At 64.6% G+C, this 19,374-nt stretch overlaps 1 protein-coding gene across 3 annotated transcripts; it reads left to right on the top strand.

Moving 5' to 3' along the window:
• The first annotated feature begins 4,044 nt into the window (after positions 1 to 4,044).
• RFX1 (regulatory factor X1) lies at positions 4,045 to 19,139 on the top strand. 3 transcript variants are annotated; one of them, XM_058657842.1, is made up of 21 exons: positions 4,045 to 4,401; positions 5,164 to 5,244; positions 8,245 to 8,354; positions 8,539 to 8,610; positions 8,975 to 9,082; positions 9,598 to 9,714; positions 10,276 to 10,374; positions 11,390 to 11,484; positions 13,057 to 13,444; positions 14,829 to 15,010; positions 15,557 to 15,676; positions 15,779 to 15,894; positions 16,149 to 16,267; positions 16,351 to 16,460; positions 16,746 to 16,897; positions 16,979 to 17,076; positions 17,458 to 17,607; positions 17,735 to 17,943; positions 18,070 to 18,223; positions 18,313 to 18,358; positions 18,449 to 19,139. In XM_058657842.1, exons 1-21 carry the CDS (start codon positions 4,095 to 4,097, stop codon positions 18,616 to 18,618), a joined length of 3,003 nt encoding a protein of 1,000 aa, XP_058513825.1. In that variant the 5' UTR covers positions 4,045 to 4,094; the 3' UTR covers positions 18,619 to 19,139. The 3 variants fall into 3 exon arrangements, with proteins under 3 accessions (XP_058513825.1, XP_058513826.1, XP_058513827.1); XM_058657843.1 differs by lacking the exon at positions 5,164 to 5,244; XM_058657844.1 differs by lacking the exon at positions 8,975 to 9,082.
• Positions 19,140 to 19,374: the final 235 nt, after the last annotated feature.

The raw sequence follows: 19,374 nt of genomic DNA, 5'->3' as shown, positions 1-19,374 counted from the left end.
GGCGGCGGAGCTCGAGCCGCGCAGGGGGCGGGGCCAGGCGCGGCCGGGCCAATGGGGAGTGCGGGCCAGGGGGCGGGGCGGGGCCGGGCGGGAAGGTGTGGGCGGGGCTGGCGTCCGTGGCTGTGGAGACGGTGGGGATGGTGGGGGGTCCGGGTGAGGCGCAGCCCGAGGATGCTGATCTTGACCCCAGGTGCCCCTGCGTGTGTGTGCGGCCTCAGTGTTGCTCTCCGTGAAATGGGGCGAAGGGTGGAACGCCGCCTCCTCGCGCATCCCAAGGAGTTACACTGTTGTTTTTTTGGTTTTTTTTTTTTTTCATCGTCCCTGCCTCCGGGGCTGGGCTTTGAACTTGTGTGGCCCCCCTCCCCGTGTGCGGTTTGACAGAGTCGTTAACAGCTTCCGCCCTGCCCGTCCACTGCTTTGTGTGCATTTGCTGTCTTCCTTCTGCCAGGAGGCGAAAGGGCCCTGTTTCTTTCGCCAGCAGCTGTGCGCTGGGAGCAGAGGGGGGCGACGTGGGAGTCCCTGACTGGGTGGAGGAGCGAGTTAGGAGGAAGTGAGAGTGGCTTGGTGTTGCTGGCTCACCCGCGCACCCAGTGGGTGTCCTCCGCTGGCTGGAATGTCACATGTTCCTGAAAGGGACTCGGTCCGTCCTTCTGGCCAACCGGGGTCTCCCCTTCTCATGGGCATGAGAGCGAGTGTGTGTGTGCACCTGCATGCTTGATGCCTCTAGCCCCTTCTCCAGGCCTACGCATGTCTTGGTGTCAAATGGCTGGCAGTCAAATATGGCCCAGGAGGTGGCCAGGGCACCACGTGGCCGGGACAGAATGGCTGCCCAGTGGGAGGGGGGGTCCTGAGGGAAGGGTCCAAAGCAAGCCTTGGTTGCTTCAGACCAGCGTGTAGAGAGAAAGAGAGAGAGTGTGTGTGTGTGTGTGTGTAGGGAGAAAGTGTTTGCGAAGTTGCCAGCCAGATCTGGACCCGTCTGGCTCTGGAGTTTGGTGGTGCGAATCAGGCACACCTTTTAAATCAATCAAACCAACTCGCAGTGAAAATGGTCCAGCTCTCTCCTCTCCCCGCCCCGCCCCGAAATTTGAGATTGGGTTTAGAAGTGGAGGTTAAGGTGGGGATGGGGCTGAGGCGGCGGGGGAGGGGGGCAGCCTCATTTCTCCAGGAATCCCCCTCCACGTCAAAGCCTTCTGAGACTGGAGTGAGGGTGCTGGCCGTGTGTGGCGGGGGGAGGGAGCCAGCGCAGGTGCAGAAATGCTAAATTGCTAGAAAGAATAAGAGCCAGCAGGTTGCTGTCCCAGGCTCACCACTGGTCTTGGGGCGGTGTGGGGCAGGGCCAGGGGAGGGGATGGCCGCCAGCCACTTCCCCACTTCCCATTCTCCAAAGCTCCCTGGGACCAGCATTCCCTGGGGAATGTGTGTGAGTCTCGTGTGAACCCTGCTGGGCACTGGCTGCATCCTAACGGGCTGTGCTCCCCCCCCCAGAGGAGGGCGAGGTCTCCCTGAGCCGGTGACTTCCTGCTAGGCCGCCTGCTGGCGGGTTTATTTTTGTCATTTGGAGCTGAGCAGACAGCCCAGTGGCTGTTAAGATGGACATGATCCCTGGGCTGTGGGAGTCGGGGTGTCAGGGACCCCCGGGGGGAAAGGTTGGGTAGGGGCAGGGGCACTGCCCTGGCTGCTGAACGGCTCCGGGCTGTGGCTTTTTGGAACAAAATACCCAGAAAGAAAATGCCTTTCCTCCAAGGGCCAGGGCCTGGGGGCACTTGGGTGAGCCAGGGCAGCATCTGGCTGGCCGTGGACGCGACAAGGAGTGCCACACTGGGTGATTCCCAGCAGGCACCCTCCCCACGTGTGCCCTGGCAGCCTGGCCCGAGGAGGAACGGCGGGTGGGCGCTCAGAGGAAGTGACGCTGGAGGCGGAGCAGGGGTGGGGTGGGGAGAGCCATCGGGCCGGAGGAAACCTTGGTCAAAGGCCTCTAGGCCGGGAGGTGGGGGAGGGGAGGGATCTGCTGGTTTGGCTTGAAAGACAGGAATGAGGGCGGGCCTGGAGCCCAGGGCTCCCTCCAGCTCCCTCCAGGCCTCCCCAGGGTGGGGACCCGCAGCCAACAGCCACCACCTGCCGCCTCCCCAGGGTGCACACGGACCGGAAGCTGGGTGGCAAGCGGTGTAGCTGGAATTAAGAAGCAGCTCTTCAGTGTGGGGTGCAGGGGAAGCCCTAGGGGCACCTTCTCCCTCCGATCCCACCGGCATGCCACCACACCCGCCCAGCTCCGGGCTTTATTGCACCTGCGTTTACAGGGCCTTGGAACCGCTTCTGGCAAGACAGGGCGTGTTTCCTATAGGGTCCCCTGGACTGGCAGGCCAGAGGAAACAGGAGGGCCCTGACACGGGATGTGGGCCCTGACACTGACCCCTGACCAGCCTGCCCGCCCTCAGGGCGTGTTTAGGAAGCATTGTGGACAGGTTGATAAATGATTGGAGAAACAGCCATCTTTCATTTTTATTTTCTTTTAAGATTTATTTATTTTATTGGAAAGTCAGATATACAAAAAGGAGGAGAGACAGAGAGAAACATCTTCCATTCGCTGATTCACTCCCCAAGTGGCCACAACAGTCGAAGCTGTACCAACCCGAAGCCAGGAGCCAGGAGCCTCTTCCGGGTCTCCCACGCGGGAGCAGGATCCCAAGGCTTTGGGCCGTCCTCCACTGCTTTCCCAGGCCACAGGCAGCACAAGCAGGGAGCTGGAAGGGAAGTGGAACAGCCAGGACTTGAACCATCGTCCGTATGGGATCCCAGCGTGTGCAAGGCCAAGACTTTAGCCACTAGGCTACTGTACCGGGCTCAGAAAGGGACCTCTACATGTAGTTCTCCTGCACTCTGGCCAGTCCATCATGGAGCCTACTTTATAGGTGGGCACACTCGAATGCTTCTTTATTTATTTTTTTATTAGTTTTTTAAATGACCTGGGGTTGGGGAGGTGTAGAGGACAAAAGTCCAAGGGTGGCTGTTTTATGGCTTGACACAAAACACAAACCCTAGCGTCGAGGGGTGAAGCTGTATTGACCCACACTCTGCTCATCTGCGTCCATATTGCCTCAGCTGCTTTTGCCCGACTGCAGTGTGGTGTGAGGTGGGTAGCAGCTGAACAATCCTTGTGCTGTGCCAGGCGAGCACAGCCACCTGCCAGCCCCCAAGCCGCCACTGGCCACAGCCGAGGGCCAGGAAGGCAGGTGCAGCCACAAGCGCTTTGCGTGGCAGAATCATTGCCACCGACCGGGGTTGTTCGGAAGTCTCCGTTTGCTTGATATTCTGTGCACCACGAAGGCTGGGTACCACGTGCATAGATGGGGGAAGAGGGTCCCTTGTCCCTTGTTTCCCCGGGGGACACACCAAGTAACTGATTGACAGATGGAGCAGAGCGCGCCCCAGGGAAACAGGCCAAGGAGGGCAGTCACATGGGTGCGAGTTCAGGAGACCATGCCACAGATCACGTCCAGGTGGCCGACACCAGGAGGATGGGCGGTCCAACAAGGCCACGTTAGGGACCCCGCCGGCTCCCTCTTCTCCCTTCTGATTGCCAGTAGAGAGCAGTGTGGGCGGGACAGGCAAGGGTATGAGGCCGGTGTCTGCTCCCTGCGCTTCCTGTCAGCACCTCCTGGGGCCTGGCACAGACATCTCTGTCCAGGCCACCTGGCAGCAGCAGGCAGACACCCGGAAGTGCCTTGGTCTCTCCCAGAGCCCTGCTGGAGGTCCCCCAGGGCAGTGCCCAGAGCCAGGGACAACTCCTAGGCACCTTTGCCTGATGCCTGGCTCAGCTCCTGCCCAGGGCGTTAGCTCCAGCGCCCCAGGCCTGCCCCCATCTCAGGGTCAAGTGAAGGGAGGAGTCAGCCGGAGTGGAGAACCCCAAGCCTCAAGCCTGAAGTTAGTCACGAACCTGGCTTTCCTCTGCTTGCTCATTAATTCTTGGTTTTCCTTCTTTTGTTTTTCTTTTGTTTCTTCTCCCCCCACCACCCCTTTTTTGATCCCAAGGAAGAGAAAAAAGGGAAACAAACAAAAAAAAAGCCTTATCTATTCCCATTTTCCCCACTGTTGGCATGGCAACCCAGGCATACAGTACCGAGCTGCAGGCCGTCCCACAGGCATCCCAGCCGGCGCAGGCCCCACCCCAGCCACCACCTCCCTCAGCAGCGGCGCCGCAGACCCCACAGCCCCCCGCCGCTGCTGCCACCCCACAGCCCCAGTATGTCTCGGAGCTGCAGACCCCCCAGCCGCAGGCACAGCCACCGGGCAGCCAGAAGCAGTACGTGACTGAGCTCCCAGCTGCCCCGGCGTCCTCGCAGGCTGCAGGTGCGCCGGCCCCCGCCACGGCATCCCAGCAGTACATCGTGGTCACTGTTTCCGGTAAGTGCACCTGGGTGGGGGGGGCGGGTCAGGACGGGGACCCTCCTCTGCTTCTGGTCCAGCAACCACTTAGGGGCACTGAGGATGTGGGGGTTTGGGTTTGTGGGCGAGTCTGTGTATCGCCTAGCATCCGTAGTCACCCTTTTTGGCCATGGAGGAAGTGACCAGGTGTCCATAAGGATGGCGGGGAGCAGAGGGTTACGGCAGGCCACCGCTCCTGGGGGTCCTGAAGGCAGGGGGCCCGGGTGCCTTTAGCAGGCGTGTATGCGGGAGCTGCGCCTCTGAGTGTAAGCAGGCAGTAGCTGGTGGGGTGCCCTGGAGTGGGGAGGCTGGGAAAGGGGGCGGGTCCAAGTTGGGTTGGGGACCACAGGATCATCAGGACCGGGTGTTTCAGCTGGCCCCTTGAAACCAGAGCTCAGCATGGTGGTGGCGGGGCAGCCGGTGAACAGTGCTTCAGAAGCTTGGGATAGTGCCTGTAGGGGGCGTGGGGGGATGGCCAGTGGCCGCAGCCTGCGCACCCCACTGTCCTGGCTGAGGCCCAGGATGTGGGCGTGGCCTGGTCATCAGCACCACCCAGCCATCCTCTGCCCCTCCCCCGCCCTCCCCTCAGTCTCACTGCCATGCAGCCCCCCGGGGTCCATCTGCACCCACAGTTCTGCCTTCTCGCCGCCCCTCCAGAACTGGTGCACTCTGTGGCCCCCCACTTGCACTCTGCTCCTTTGCTCATGGGGGCCTTGTATATCCGGCCCCACCCCTCCCCAGGATCCCCCAGCTCCCGCCTCCCGCAGCGGCACCTGCTGGATTCTTTGGCTTCGCTCATCCTGGCTTCCTCATCTTGCATGGGTATGCTCTCCTCGCCAGCTGCTGTGTTCCGGGGTCCCCCTCATCCTCACTGCACACTCTGACCGCCTCCCCGTTGCTTTCTGCATCTGGCGCCCCTGGCTTCACAGTCATCTGTCCACCATCTCGTGTCTGCCCTCATCCTCCTCATCCTCCCTGGCTCTGCCCCCTGAGGCCATTCAGGACCCACTCACCTCTTCTGCCTGCCGCAGCCTGCTGTGCTGGCCCAGCCTCACTCTCTCCACCCGGTGCCCCCCAGTCCTATCAAAGCCAGGAGCCAGGAGCCTCTTCCAGGTCTCCCATGCGGGTGCAGGGCCCCAAGGCTTCGGGCCGTCCTCCATTGCTTTCCCAGGCCACAGGCAGGGAGCTGGGTGGGAAGCAGGGCCACCGGGATTAGAACCAGTAACCATATGGGATCCCGGGCGCGTGCAAGGCGAGGACTTTCACCGCTAGGCTACCATGCTGGGCCCTCACTGTACCGTCTTAACACAACACGAGCTAACTGAAGCGCCCTGGGCTGAGAATGTCACATACACTAGGGGCTGCCGGGAGCCGGCCATCACAGAGCTCTCCCAGCTTCCTCTCTGCCTGCCAGTAGCACAGCCGTCCCAGTGGTCCTAGAATTGTATTTTTCCTGCCACTCCTGGCCTGTGCCAGGAGCGTGTCCGTCCCCCGAAGGGCCACTGCCCAGGGCTTGCCCGATCTGTCCGGAAGAGAACAATGAGGTTGGCTGGTGTCCTGCTGACCAAGCCCTGCCCCGCCCCTGCTCCCCGCGGCCTGCCGCAGTAGTTAGTGCCCTGATCTCAGGGCTGGCCGGGACCACGTGGGTGAGCCTGTCCTGGGGAGAGGGGGACACCGGCTGAGGCCCAGGGAGGCCAGGCAGGGGAGGGGCCCTGGGGCCAGACCTGGAGCAGGGCTCTTACAGCCTCCTCCCTTCCCGTGTCGGGCTCCGCCCCACTGGAATGATTGCTAGACTCAAGGGAAGCTTTTCTAAGGGGACTTGAAGTGTTCTCCCTGGTCTGGTGCAATCCCTATCCCACAGTGGAAAGGGGGTGCCCTGGCACCTTCTCCCCACCTCTCCCTTCCCTGGGGAAAGCTGCATGTCCCCCCACCCCACCTCCTGCTTCCCTGCCCCTTGGGGGGAGTGCTGGATTGGGCCTGTGCCCACAAGCAAGTCCTCCAGGACTGAGCAGTAGAGGGCGCTGTGGACAGCCCCGAGGTGCGCAGACTAGAGCTGGCACCTGCGTCCCCCCGGAGCGCGGACCCCAACCCTGTGTAGCATCAGCCTAGAGAGGGGAGGAGCAGAGGGAGAGCCCCCCGCAGCAGGGGCAGCGACCCAGCCGCCCAAGCCAGGCCTGCTGCCATGGAAACGCACCTCGTGGAGCGGTGCCGCTGGCTCACCCCCATGCATGGGCCCAGAATGGAGGCCACAGGCATCCAGACAGCCAGACGGACAGGCGGACAGACTCACTGACCTGCAGCTCGGCCTCTCCTCCCTCCCTGCGCGGCCGCTCGCACCTGCCAGCAGCAGACAGGGGGTTCCGAGAGACTTTCCTGCGCCTCCTGGTACATGACCTGTGGTGTGTGTCTGCCCCAGCCTGGCAGGTGCAGGGGTGAGGGAGACGGGAAAGCAGTCACAGGAGGGGGGTGGCTGCGGCCAGCCCAGCTGCTTCCTTCTGCTCAGACGCTCAGGTGAGCAGCGCCCCTCTGGCGATTCAGGGCCACGTGTGTGTGTGTGTCTGCTGTCTCCCTGGGGAGGGGAGAGCCCCTTCCTCCCAGCCCCAGAGCAGCCCAAAGCGGATGTAAGGGAGAAAGGTTCCAGCAAAACTGAGGGGTCGGCGCCACCTGTGTGTGGGCAGCTGGCCAGGCAGGTCCAGGACCCCACGGCACAGCAGCCTCCCCAACACACACACACACACACACACACACACACACACACCCCTGTGGGCCTGGAGGTAGTCATGTCCACCCAGGGCAGCCCTCCCGCTCTGGCCCCTACTCATCCAAACCCTGCCCTGCAACGTTTGATGGCTCCAGGAACCTCCATGAGGAACCCCATCCCCTGTGGGCCTGCCTCACTGCCCTTCCTTGGCTCCGTCCCCTGTGGGCCTGCAACCTCAGTCCTGGCCCTGCTGTGCCATGTGCATGCGAGTGCTGGGGGGTGCTGGGTCCTCACCGCCAGGGCCCCTGCCAGATGACTTTGAGCAAATACCTATTCCCATCGCTCTGTCAGAAAAGGGGGTGATAGAAGCTGTAGAGTGGAAGCGTCAGGGCTGGCACAGGGTTCCCAGGACCCCGCTCCTGCCCCCAGCCAGCACCTCCGGGGCCCTGGGCGGCCCCACCCCTGCTCATCGCACAGGAAAGGTGTCCATGAAATCTGACCTGCATGGACTCGATAGCATCTCCCACCTGCCGCTGCCCCAGCCGCAGGCTGCTGCTACCGGCAGGGCTGGGGGAGGAGGCTTAGCTCCCCAAGGTTGTGGGTATAAAGGCGCCTATGCACCCTGCCCCATTCCTACAGAGGTGGGGGGGCGGTGGGCGGCAGTGGCCAGCGGGCGCCATGTTCTGTGGCCATCTCTTCTCTGTGGCCCCTTGGCGTGAGTACCCCCCACCTCCCAATGTCAGGCCTCTGGCTGTCACCCCGCCCCCACTGCACTGACTGATGCTGGTGGGTAGAGGAGGGGGTACCCTTGGCATACCCCTCCAAGGCCTCCCCGCAACGTCCCACCCCCTCGTTCACCATCGGTTACTTTCCTGTCCCAGCAACGGTGGCCCCAGTGGCAGTAGGCAGAGGAAGGGTCTGACCTCTCTGTCTGCCTGGCTGGCCCACTCCCTCCACCATGTGGGCCTCCTGGTCGTGTGGACAGGGCTGCCCCCTTCCCCGCTGCTGCAGCCCTGCCCCCGCCCCCAGCCTCCTGTGCTGGCAGGGTTCCACCATCCCAGGCTGGCTGAGGATGGGGGGGCGCAGGCAGAGCTGACTCAGTGTCTCCCTCCCCCCCACAGAAGGTGCCATGCGGGCCAGCGAGACGGTGTCAGAGGCCAGCCCAGGCTCCACGGCCAGCCAGACAGGCGTCCCCACCCAGGTGGTGCAGCAGGGGCAGGGTGCCCAGCAGGTAAGCCAGGGCGGTGGCTGCGAGGGCTCACGCGGGGGAGCTGCGTGGGCCTTCCTGTCAGGGCCATCTGCTCACTCGTTGAGACGCTCCATCCAAGCCCACAGGGGCCAGGGCCGAGCCAAGATCGGGGCCTCCGCTCCCCGGGGGAAGCCAGTCTGGCTCAGGTCCCCCCCTCCCCCTGCAGCGGCTGCTGGTTCAGGCCAAGCCAGGCCACGTGTCGCCTCTGCAGCTGACCAGCATCCAGGTGCCCCAGCAGGTAAGGACCCCAAGCCGGGATCTGGGACACGAAGCTGCTGTGGGCTCGGAGGGACCCGTGGGGAAGGGAGAAGTGACCATGCTGGGATCCCCAGCCAGGCTGGAAGGGAGGGCATGTCTGTCTCCCACGCCCCCAGAAGGCCACAGAAGAGGTGTCCAGGCTCATGCCCACATCCCATAGATCTAACTGTCCAGACCCCACGTGGCAAGCACTGCCACCATCCTGAGCCTCGGGTGGGGGGTGGGGGAGCACCTTCTACAGGCTGATCAGGCTGGGCTGGTGGTCCTGGCACTGCCCAACTGCACGGCCTGCTGCCCCTGCGTGACGGAGCCATCCTGTCTCTCCCTCCACCTCCTGGCCCTAGGCCCTGCCCACGCAGCGGCTGGTGGTGCAGAGCGCAGCGTCGGGCAGTAAAGCCGGCCAGGTGTCCTTGGCCGTCCATGGCACGCAACAGGTGCACTCGCCTCCGGAGGTAGGTGGCGGCCCCATTGGCCCTTCCCTTCCATTGTACACCCGGGGCCCCTGTCCCAGTACCTGCCCCGAGTCCTCCCTTCCCTCCCGCCAGGCTTCCGCTGACCAAACATGCCCCTCCCCCCAGCAAGGATCTGTACGCCAGCCAGCACCCCACTAATTCCCCTCCCAGGGTGGACAGAGTCTGGACGCCTCATGCCACAGGGGGACTGGGGATCCTAGCAGAGGAAGGCTGGCTGGCAGGTGCAGCTGGTCCTGGGGCACTGGCCGTGGGCTCAGCACCTGGGCAGCCATCCCGTGGGGTGCAGAGATACCGAGGGGGGGTGTGGAGGAAGATGAGGTACCACCGCCCCACTACAGCACCTTCAGGCTGCAGGCTGAACCCCAGCCTTGTCCAGGGGAGTCCGTATTTGCACGCGGGAACTGCACATGCTTGGGGAGCGGGACAGGTCCTTGCTGGCCCACGCCTGCCCCCCATCCACCAGCAAACGCTCCTGTGCCCCCCTCTCCCCACAGAGGACAGCAGTTCAGGCCAACAGCTCCTCTGGCAAGGCAGCCGGGCCCCCTGCGGGCGCGGTGCCCCAACAGCTGCAGGTGCACGGCGTGCAGCAGAGCGTCCCCGTCGCCCCCGAGGTGCCTGGCTGGGGCACACAGCAGCTGGGGGGGTGGGGTGAGGGAGGGCCAGGGGAGGGCCCAGGCAAGGTGCGGGGGGCGGTGGGGCTGTGCAGGTTCTGAGCCACCCGGTGCAGGGTGTTGGGAGGTGAGGACTGTCTGATTATAACTGCACATGGTGCGGGAAGCCGATGAGGGCCCCGATCTGTCCTCAAAGAGTGGGCGCTCCGGCTCGGGCTGGGGGGTGCTTGCCCAGCGCGGGAGTCCCCGCCTCAGCACTGGAGCTCCCCAGAAACCCAGGGGACCCAGGGTGTGTCAGCAGAAACATAATCCTTTGGCATGATCGGCTGTGCCTTGGCGCACCTGTGGGAGTGTGGCGGCGAGGCCTCGTCTAGGTTCTGCTGGCAGAGGACAAGTAACACAGTCATGAACTTGGAAGGTGCCCGGTGTGATGCCGGGCCGTGTTGAGAGATGCCCACTGCCTTCATGGAGCCAGAGGGCAGCAGAGGCATCTGTGCCCCAAGGGCATCACCCGTGCGTGGGCACCGCTACCCCCATCACCACTTGCCTTTCCCTTGGCAGAGGTCAGCGGTTGTCCAGGCTACTCCGCAGGCACCCAAAGCAGCGCCCGTCCAGCAGCTGACGGTGCAAGGGCTGCAGCCGGTCCACGTGGCACAGGAGGTGTGTGCATTTGGGTCCCCAGCTGGGGGCTGGGGGCAGCGGGAGGGAGAGGAACCAGAGAGCTTGGGGTTTGAATCTCCAGAGCCCCCTCCTCTTTCTTGCCTGACCCTGGCGGAGGAGCACTTCCCCCTGCTCTTCCCCTAGGAGCCACCTGCAGGGCGGGCCAGGGGCCGGGCCGGCTGCCAAGTGTCTCTTTTTGTCCCCTAGCCCTGCTAGTAAGTTAGAGCAGTGAGAGGCCCAGCCCCACTCCGAGCCGGGCACCGGGCACTGAGCAGTGGGTGGAGCTGGTGGGTGTGCTGCCCCTGCGCCTGCTCCTGCTCCCAAAGCCAGTAGTCTTGGAGCCACCGTCTGGCCTCCCGGGCCAGCTCAGCCCCAACGGAAGGGTCGGCGTCTCCCAAGAGGCCCTCAGGTGCTAGTGTTCAGCACAGCCACCGTGGGTGTCAAAATAGGATGGCGGACAGGAGGGGGGAGGGGGGAGCAGGGCACCAGGCACCCCCAGACCCGTGGAACCCCACTCCCTCTGCCTGGCCCATGGGTCTGGGGGTCCTGTCTCTGACTACCAAAACCTGAACCAGGCCACAGTTTCCACCCTGCAGGCGGGGGATTCAGGGGTGGGAATACGGCCCCCCTCCTGCCACAAAGGATCTGCCAGTGGTTTGAGGCTGTGACCCTATATGCCCCCCACCCCATTCCCAGGCCCTGTCCTTAGGGCCCTAGCATTCATTTGTGGCCCCACCCCTGCCAACCCAAGCCCCATTCCCAGACTCCACCCCTGCCACCTTGTGCAACCTTCATGCCCACTGTGGGACTCTGGGGACACGCTGCATTCCCAGGCTCCTTTGCAAAGTGCTTGCTGACCCCGCGTACACCCAGCCCAGGGCAGGGCATGTGACTCAGAGCCGGGCGGGCGCTGGCAGCCACCGGATGGGGAGGACTTGAACAGCCGCCAGCCTTGCCAAGCAGGTGGAGGAGCTGGCCGGCTGTTGACGCTGTCGCCCGCCCTCTCCTGCCCCAGGTGCAGCAGTTACAGCAGGTGCCTGTACCGCACGTGTACCCCAGCCAGGTGCAGTACGTGGAGGGCGGCGATGCCAGCTACACGGCCAGTGCCATGTGAGTGGGCCAAGGGCTGCTGGGAGGGGGGAGGGTTGTTGGAAGGGCCCGTACGGAACCTCCTTGGCCCCCCCTGGAGAGCAAGCTGAGCAAGTGGGATACTCCCCCAGGGTCAGCTGGCCATCCCCAGGAAAGGAACAAAGCCCAGGAAGGGCCCTCGGGCATCAGTTAGGACTGTGTGCCTGGTTCAGGAAGGATGCCCCAGCATTGGTTAGGACTATGGGCCTGGTACATGTTTTAAAAAATTATAAGAGGGCCTGGCGCAATGACCTAGTGACTGGGGTCCTCGCCTTGCATCCGCCGGGATCCCAAGTGGGCACCAGTTCCTGTCCTGGCTGCTCCATTTCCCATCCAGCTCCCTGCCTGTGGCCTGGGAGAGCAGTGGAGGACGGCCCAAAGCCTTGGGACCCTGCACCCGTGTGGGAGACCCGGAAGAAGCTCCTGGCTCCTGGCTTTGATTGGCTCAGCTCCAGCCATTGTGGCCACTTGGGGAGTGAATCAGTGGATGGAGGATCTTCCTCTCTGCAAATCTGCCTTTCCAATAAAAAATAAATAATCTATAAGAAAAACCACGCAACAGGGAGTGGTAGATATGGAGGGAGATTCTCTTCGCCGTCGTGGCCTGATCATTCAGCATCCCAGAGGCACCTGGGGAGTTAGAGATGCCACGTCCCTGCTCTGTTCACAAACCCCCTGGCCCAGCCTGTTCTCTCAGCGCTCCCCCTGGCTGTCCAGGTCACCGCAGGGGTATCAAGCTATTCCACCTGCTGGTTCACTCCCCAAGTGGCCGCAATGGCTGGAGCTGTCTGATCCAAAGCCAGGAGCCTCTTCTGGGTCTCCCACGCAGGTGCAGGGTTCCAAGGCTTTGGGCCGTCCTCCCCTGCTTTCTCAGGCCACAGGCAGGGAGCTGGATGGGAAGTGGGGTTGCAGGACACAAACCGGAACCCACATGGGATCGCAGTGTGTACAAGGCGAGAATTCTAGCCATTATGCTACGGCGCTGGGGCTCCCAGCCAGTGTGTTCTTGAACTCAGTCCTGGCTGGACTTGAGGATCTTTCTTCTCTGTCGCCATCATCTCGGCTGCCAGGGTCCCCTCCACAGCCCCGCCCCCAAAGCTGGGTCCCTGGCTGAGTTGTAAGCTTGGTGACCACACACCACTTGTGTGTAGTGGCCGGGATGCCTGGGAGGAAGAGTGACCGGTGAGAGACCCTGCCGCGGGGCCCCAGTCTGTGCTGAGTGCTGGCCGAGCTGGACCCTCTGCTCTTGGCCTCCTGCTCTGTTACCCATGCCCCTCCCCCAGCCGCCTCTGGAGCTGGGAGCAACCCCACGGGTCTGCAGCGTGTGAAGTGCCAACATGCCTGGGGGTATGCCAGCTTCTTCAGCGAGGCTGCGCAACCTGTCCCTAAATTCCCATGCCCTCAAACCTCACTTCCACCCCCACGAGTGCCTGGGGTGCACCCTGGCTCCAAGGAGGTGCACCCTCGCAGTATGCTCCCTGCACCCCACGGCCCTCACCCCACAGTTCTCACCCTGCACCCGTACCCACCCGACCCCTCTGTTTCTCTTCCCAGCCGCTCCAGCACCTACCCGTACCCCGAGGCGCCGCTCTACACGCAGACGCCCGGCACTGGCTACTACGAGGCGGCGGGCCCAGCCGCCCAGGTCAGCACCCCCGCCACCTCACAGGCCGTGGCCCCCAGCAGTTCTGTGCCCATGTACGTCTCTGGCAGCCAGGTGGTGGCCAGCTCCACCAGCAGCGGTGGCGTCGCCAGCAGTGGCAGCGGCGGTGGTGGCGGCAGTGGCGGCGGCGGCAGTGGTGGGGGAGGAGGAGGCGGCGGGGGTGGCAGCAGCGGGGGCGGCGGCAGCGGCGGAGCGGGCACCTACGTGATCCAAGGCGGCTACATGCTGGGCAACGCCAGCCAGTCTTACTCCCACACCACCCGTGCCTCGCCAGCCACGGTGAGTGTGTGCAGGGGGGAGGGACAGAAAGGGGCAGGAGGGGTCACTGTATGGCCTTCTGATGTGGCTACCCACCTCCAGGTGGTCTGGCTGGGCAAGCAGGGGCCCCGGCTGGCCTTTCCCAAGGGGGTGTGGCCTCCATTCCAGGGGCGTGGCCTCCAATGGGCAGCAGGGTCGGGAGGCTGCCCAGAAAGCAGGCACTGTCAGTGTGCCTGCAGGAAGCTACAGGGAATTCCCTGGGCTGGGGACAGGCGTGCTGGTGCCATGGGTCAAGCCACTGGCAGCAGTGTTGGCATCCCACATTGGAGCATGGGTTCCAGGCCTGGCTGCTCCACTTCCCATTCGTCTAGCTCCCTGCTGATTCGTTGGAGAGGAAGAGGAGGGTGACAGAAATGCTTGTGTTCTTGGACCCCTATGGGAGACCCTTCCTGGCTTCGGCCTGGCCATCTGGAGGATGGGGGGGAAGGAATCAGGCAATGGAAGTTCTTTCTCTCTCTCTCCCTCTCACTCTGTATGCCACTTTGCCTCTCAAATAAACAGATCTTGGAAAAAAATTTTTTTAAAAAGCCAGGTTCTGAAGGTGACATGGTGGGTGAGCACCGTCTGTAGAACATTCTGGAAATGATGACATGGTCTAGATGGAGAACAAATGTGTGGCTGCTGGGAGGGGGCTGAGGAAGCTGGCATCTCCCTATTCAGGGACCCTTCTGGTGGATGGTGCTGTTTGAGTTGTTTTAGTGGGGGCGGGCAGAGTGCCCACCCACTGATTCACTCCGCCCTGCCCACAGGGCCACTCCAGAACAGGCACTCCATCCGGGTCTCCCGTGGGGATAGCCAGGCCCCAGGAGACGGGCATTGGCACAGCCTGTGTCTCTTGTCACTGTCACATGTGTGGCCTGTGGGAAGATGGGGGACTCTCCCAGGATGTTAACCTGCCTGCCAAGCGGCAGAGAGAGAGGTTTGCTCCCAGGATGGCCAGGTCAAAGCCAGGGGCCAGGAGCCTCCTCGGGGTCTCCCACACAGGTGCAGGGTCCCAAGGCTTTGAGCCGTCCTCCGCTGCTTTCCCAGGTCGCAGGCAGGGAGCTGGATGGGAAGGGGAGCAGCCAGGATGCTGCCAAACAGGGCTGTCCTAAGAGAAGTGGGTGTGGCAGTAACAGATGAACTTGGCAGGGGGCGTGGCACCTGGATGGGACAGTGCTGGGTTCTGGAAAGTCAGGGGATGCAGTTCCCAGGGAGAATGGAGATGCCACGCTGCTTCTGTCGGGTTCTGGTCCTGCCTGGAGGAGGAGGACGGGCAGAGGCGGGGCATGCCCAGGGAAGCAGGAGTCGCTCTGAGCGCTCCGAGCGGCTCTCTCTCTCTCTCTTCCCCCCCGCACCGGGCCAGGTTCAGTGGCTCTTGGACAACTACGAGACGGCCGAGGGCGTGAGCCTGCCGCGCAGCACGCTCTACTGCCACTACCTGCTGCACTGCCAGGAGCAGAAACTCGAGCCGGTCAACGCCGCCTCCTTCGGCAAGCTCATCCGCTCCGTGTTCATGGGCCTGCGGACCCGGCGGCTGGGCACCAGGTGGGCACCCTGGCCGTGCCTGCCCTGCCCTGCCCTGGCCAGCGCCCTTCGGCGTGCCTTTTTGGGGATGTTGTTTCACTTTTGGATGCATTTTTCTCTGTGACTTCGTTTGTCTCCCGTCTGCCCTTGACCGTGCAGCGCCGCCCACACACACACAACAGGTGCTTCCGTGACAAGGACTTGTACCCGCACCCCGCCTTCATCCTCCCCCTGTGCCTGCTCGAGGCTCAGCCTGCTCGTTCCCCAGGTGCCAGCTTAGTGCCACCTGGTTCACTCATTCTTTCCTTCATTCCTCGCCTCCAGCAGAGTTCCTCATCTCCCTCAGGGCTGTTAGGAACCTTCCCTGTCCCTCGTGATTGTCCAGGGAGCAGGCTCTGCCCCTGCCCTTCCTATCTTGGAGGGACTCCCCCCGTGTGTGTGGGGGGGCTCTCCTGGCACCCTTCAGGCCCCCTCCCCACCTCCAGCTTGGTAGAACAGGGACCAGGTTTCTTGGGGCAGAAGGCAGGTGGCTGCCCCATCGTCACGCACCCTGCCTCTCGCTCCCAGGGGCAACTCCAAGTACCACTACTACGGCCTGCGCATCAAGGCCAGCTCCCCGCTGCTGCGGCTCATGGAGGACCAACAGCACATGGCCATGCGCGGCCAGCCCTTCTCCCAGAAGCAGAGGTGAGGGGTGAGGGCCGCAGCCCGGGGGCTCCCCGCCCAACCTAGCCCCGACCCCAGCCAATGCCGCATCACCACCCCCACCACCCCGCGCCCCTCCTGCAGGCTCAAGCCCATCCAGAAGATGGAGGGCATGACCAACGGCGTGGCCGCGGGCCAGCAGCAGGCCCCGGGGCTGGCGGACATCAGCGCGCAGGTGCAGCAGTACCAGCAGTTCCTGGGTGAGCGCCGCTGGGGCAGGGGCATGTGCAGCGTGTCAGGCACAGTGTATGGCGAGGGAAGGGGTGACCCAGATCCTTACTCATTGTCTTCAAGTCCAAGGCTTCCGTTACTTGGGCCTCCCAAGCCCCTCCCACTCGGCAGGCGCACGCTGCCCGTCACTGCTGTCCCACCACCTCGAGGGGTCCCCCATCCCTGAGCAGGATCCCCAGGCGAGGCGTGGGGCGGGCCCTCATGCTGCTCCCCGCGCCTCTAGATGCGTCCAGGACCCTCCCTGACTTCGCAGAGCTGGAGCTGCAGGGTAAAGTGCTCCCCGAGGGTGTGGGGCCAGGTGACGTCAAGGCCTTCCAGCTCCTATACCGGGAGCACTGCGAGGTAGGACGGCGCGGGTTAGCCCGGTGGGTGCGGGAGTGCACGCGCAGGAGGGGCCACGCCCTGAGTGTCCGGCCTCCCCAAAGGCCATCGTGGACGTCATGGTGAACCTCCAGTTCACACTGGTCGAGACCCTGTGGAAGACCTTCTGGAGGTACAACCTCAGCCAGCCCAGCGAGGCGCCGCCGCTGGCCGTGTGAGTCCCGCGGGGGACTGGAGGGAGGACTGGAGGGAGGACGGGGCTAGGGCCCTGCGCATGCGTGCCTGGCCTCCCAGCGCGCCCAGCCTGCCTCTGTCCATTGTGCAACCCTCCATCTGCCTCTTGCTGGCTCTGAGGCTGGTGGTCAGCGCCCCGCGTGTCCTCCTGGCATCCCGGGTGGAGGATACTACCCTGTGCGTGTGGTGTGGGTACCAGCCTGCGTGCTCCCCGGGCCTGTGGCCCCGTGTGACCCCTGGGCCGGGGACTGGGGGGTGCCTCCAGGCACGACGAAGCTGAGAAGCGGCTGCCCAAAGCCAGCCTGGTGCTGCTGTCCAAGTTCGAGCCCGTGCTGCAGTGGACCAAGCGCTGTGACAACGTGCTCTACCAGGCCCTGGTGGAGATCCTCGTCCCCGACGTGCTGCGGCCCATCCCCAGTGAGTGGCACCCGCGGCCCGTCCTTGCTCGCCCCTCGCCAGCCCCTGCACTCAGCGCCCCCGCTCCGTCCCCGCCTGCAGGTGCCTTGACCCAAGCCATCCGCAACTTCGCCAAGAGCCTGGAGAGCTGGCTCACCCACGCCATGGTCAACATCCCCGAGGAGATGCTGCGAGTGAAGGTGAGGGCTGTGTCTCAGCGGGGGCCGTGTGACCACCCGGCACCCCGCACTGTCACAGCGGTGGGTTGTGTCTTCCCAAACGCCCTACCCCCGCGGGATGGGGGTGCTGGCTGGGGATGGGGGGATCCAGGAGCCAGATTCTTAATTTGGGTCTCCACCAGTGGGTGGCAGGGACCCTGATCCCTGAGCCAACATCACGGGCCACCTCCCAGGGCGCCCTATGTGGGATGCTGTGTCCCCTGCGGAGTGGGCTGGACCCCCATGCCCTGCTGCCGGCAAAACCTTTCAGAAAAGGAGGCAGAGTGGACACTGATGCGGGAGGGCCCGCAGCAGGTGGGCTGCGTGGAAGCCGCCAGCTGTGTCCGCACCCCCCGCACCCAGGTGGCAGCCGCCGGCGCCTTCGCGCAGACCCTGCGGCGCTACACGTCCCTCAACCACCTGGCGCAGGCGGCGCGCGCCGTGCTGCAGAACTCGGCGCAGATCAACCAGATGCTCAGCGACCTCAACCGCGTGGACTTCGCCAACGTGCAGGTGCGCGGCCCAGGGCGGGGGCCCGGAAGCCCCAGGGACCGGGTTGCGGAAGGGCAGGGGTGCCCAGGGTCGCAGGGCGCCGTGGCGTCCCCCCACCCACCGCCACGCCTGCCCGCTGCGCCCCCAGGAGCAGGCGTCGTGGGTGTGTCGCTGCGAGGACCGCGTGGTGCAGCGGCTGGAGCAGGACTTCAAGGTGACGCTACAGCAGCAGAACTCCCTGGAGCAGTGGGCCGCCTGGCTGGACGGCGTGGTCACCCAGGTGCTCAGGCCCTACCAGGGCAGCGCCGGCTTCCCCAAGGCCGCCAAGCTCTTCCTCCTCAAGTGGTCCTTCTACAGGTGTGCGGCGGCGGCAGGAAGGGGGGCCGAGCCAGACGACACCCCTCCCCGGGCCGGGGGTCCCGCGCCCCGTCCCCTGGCGCCTCTCACGGCCGCCCCGCCTCCCCTCCTCTCCCGGGCCCCCAGCTCCATGGTGATCCGGGACCTGACCCTGCGCAGCGCTGCCAGCTTCGGCTCCTTCCACCTCATCCGGCTGCTCTACGACGAGTACATGTACTACCTGATCGAGCACCGCGTGGCGCAGGCCAAGGGCGAGACGCCCATCGCCGTCATGGGCGAGGTGGGCGCGGTGGGGCCGGGGCGGCGGGGCAGCGGCGGGGCCCCTGGTCTCGCCCCTCATCTCGCGGCCTCTCCCCAACCCCCTTGCAGTTCGCCAACCTGACCACGTCACTGAACCCGCTGGACCCGGACAAAGGTGAGCGGGCCGGTGCGGGTGTGGGCGGGGAGCTGGGGGGTTTGGGGGCGCCCTCCCCGTGCTGAGCCGCGGTTGCGCCCTGTGCCCCAGACGAGGAGGAGGAGGAGGAAGAGGACAGCGAGGACGAGCTGCCGCAGGACATGGCGCTGGCGGCCGGCGGTCAGTCGCCCGCGCTGGGCCCCGAGAGCCTGCAGCCGCCGGCCAAGCTGGCGCGGACTGACGCGCGGGGGCTCTTCGTGCCCGCGCTGCCCACCAGCTAAGCTGCACCCCGGCGCCCGACCCTGCCGCCCCTCCGTCGCCGCGCACCCCCCACCCCAGGGCTGGGGCGGGGCCGCAGCTGCAAACTGACAAAGACGTGCCTTAAGGAACCGCCTCCGTGCCCAGTGTCCTGTGCCCCATGGGGGGCCAGCCCCGGGGGGGGGGATGCAGGCAGGCAGGCCCCCTCCGCTGCGGACCCCATTAACTTATTCTGCTCGCTGGCTTTGCACACCCCGTCCTGGGCCGGGCCCTAGCCCCTGTGGGGGGCGAGTGCAGGTGGGCGTCTTGGGGACCCCTGCCAGGAGCAGCAGCAGCCACCCCCACACCCCCTTCCCACTGCTTCCCCCCTTTGGCATAAGTGCAATTAAAGCTGTGGGTGTCTCATCGTCCCCCAGGGCCGGGCCCTGCCGGGGAAAGGGGGACAGCGTGGCAGGTGACCCGGGTCTCCCCCCCTTTCCCCTGGCTTCCAAAGAGCGACTGTGGGCCAGGCCGCTGGTCTGTGCTGGACCCTCCCCACCCCACCCCCGGGGGAGGACCCCATTATGTACCCTACCCTACCGTCTATGGGGGTGGGAGACAGCACCCCCTCGCTACCGAGCCCATCCCGGGGAAGGGGGGAGAACCGCACTCTGCACCCCTGCCCCGTATCCCTACCCTGCAGGTGTGTGGGGGAGTCCCGCACCCCTGTGCTGTGCCCCACACCCCTAGTCTACCCTCCCGGGAGGGGGCACACACCCCATCCCTGCAGCGCCCCACCC

Source organism: Ochotona princeps, chromosome 33, assembly GCF_030435755.1.
Source record: "Ochotona princeps isolate mOchPri1 chromosome 33, mOchPri1.hap1, whole genome shotgun sequence".
NCBI lineage: Eukaryota > Metazoa > Chordata > Mammalia > Lagomorpha > Ochotonidae > Ochotona > Ochotona princeps.
Note: the sequence above shows the minus strand (reverse complement) of the source record. Positions and strands in the feature narration are given on the sequence as shown.

Bases quoted from the DNA above. Each gene is read 5' to 3' on its own strand.
- RFX1 (XM_058657842.1), top strand. From the start codon at position 4,095: ATGGCAACCCAGGCATACAGTACCGAGCTGCAGGCCGTCCCACAGGCA. The intron at 11,485-13,056 runs GTGAGTGGGCCA...TTCTCTTCCCAG, and splicing joins AGCTACACGGCCAGTGCCAT to CCGCTCCAGCACCTACCCGT. The intron at 16,268-16,350 runs GTAGGACGGCGC...GCCTCCCCAAAG, and splicing joins TATACCGGGAGCACTGCGAG to GCCATCGTGGACGTCATGGT.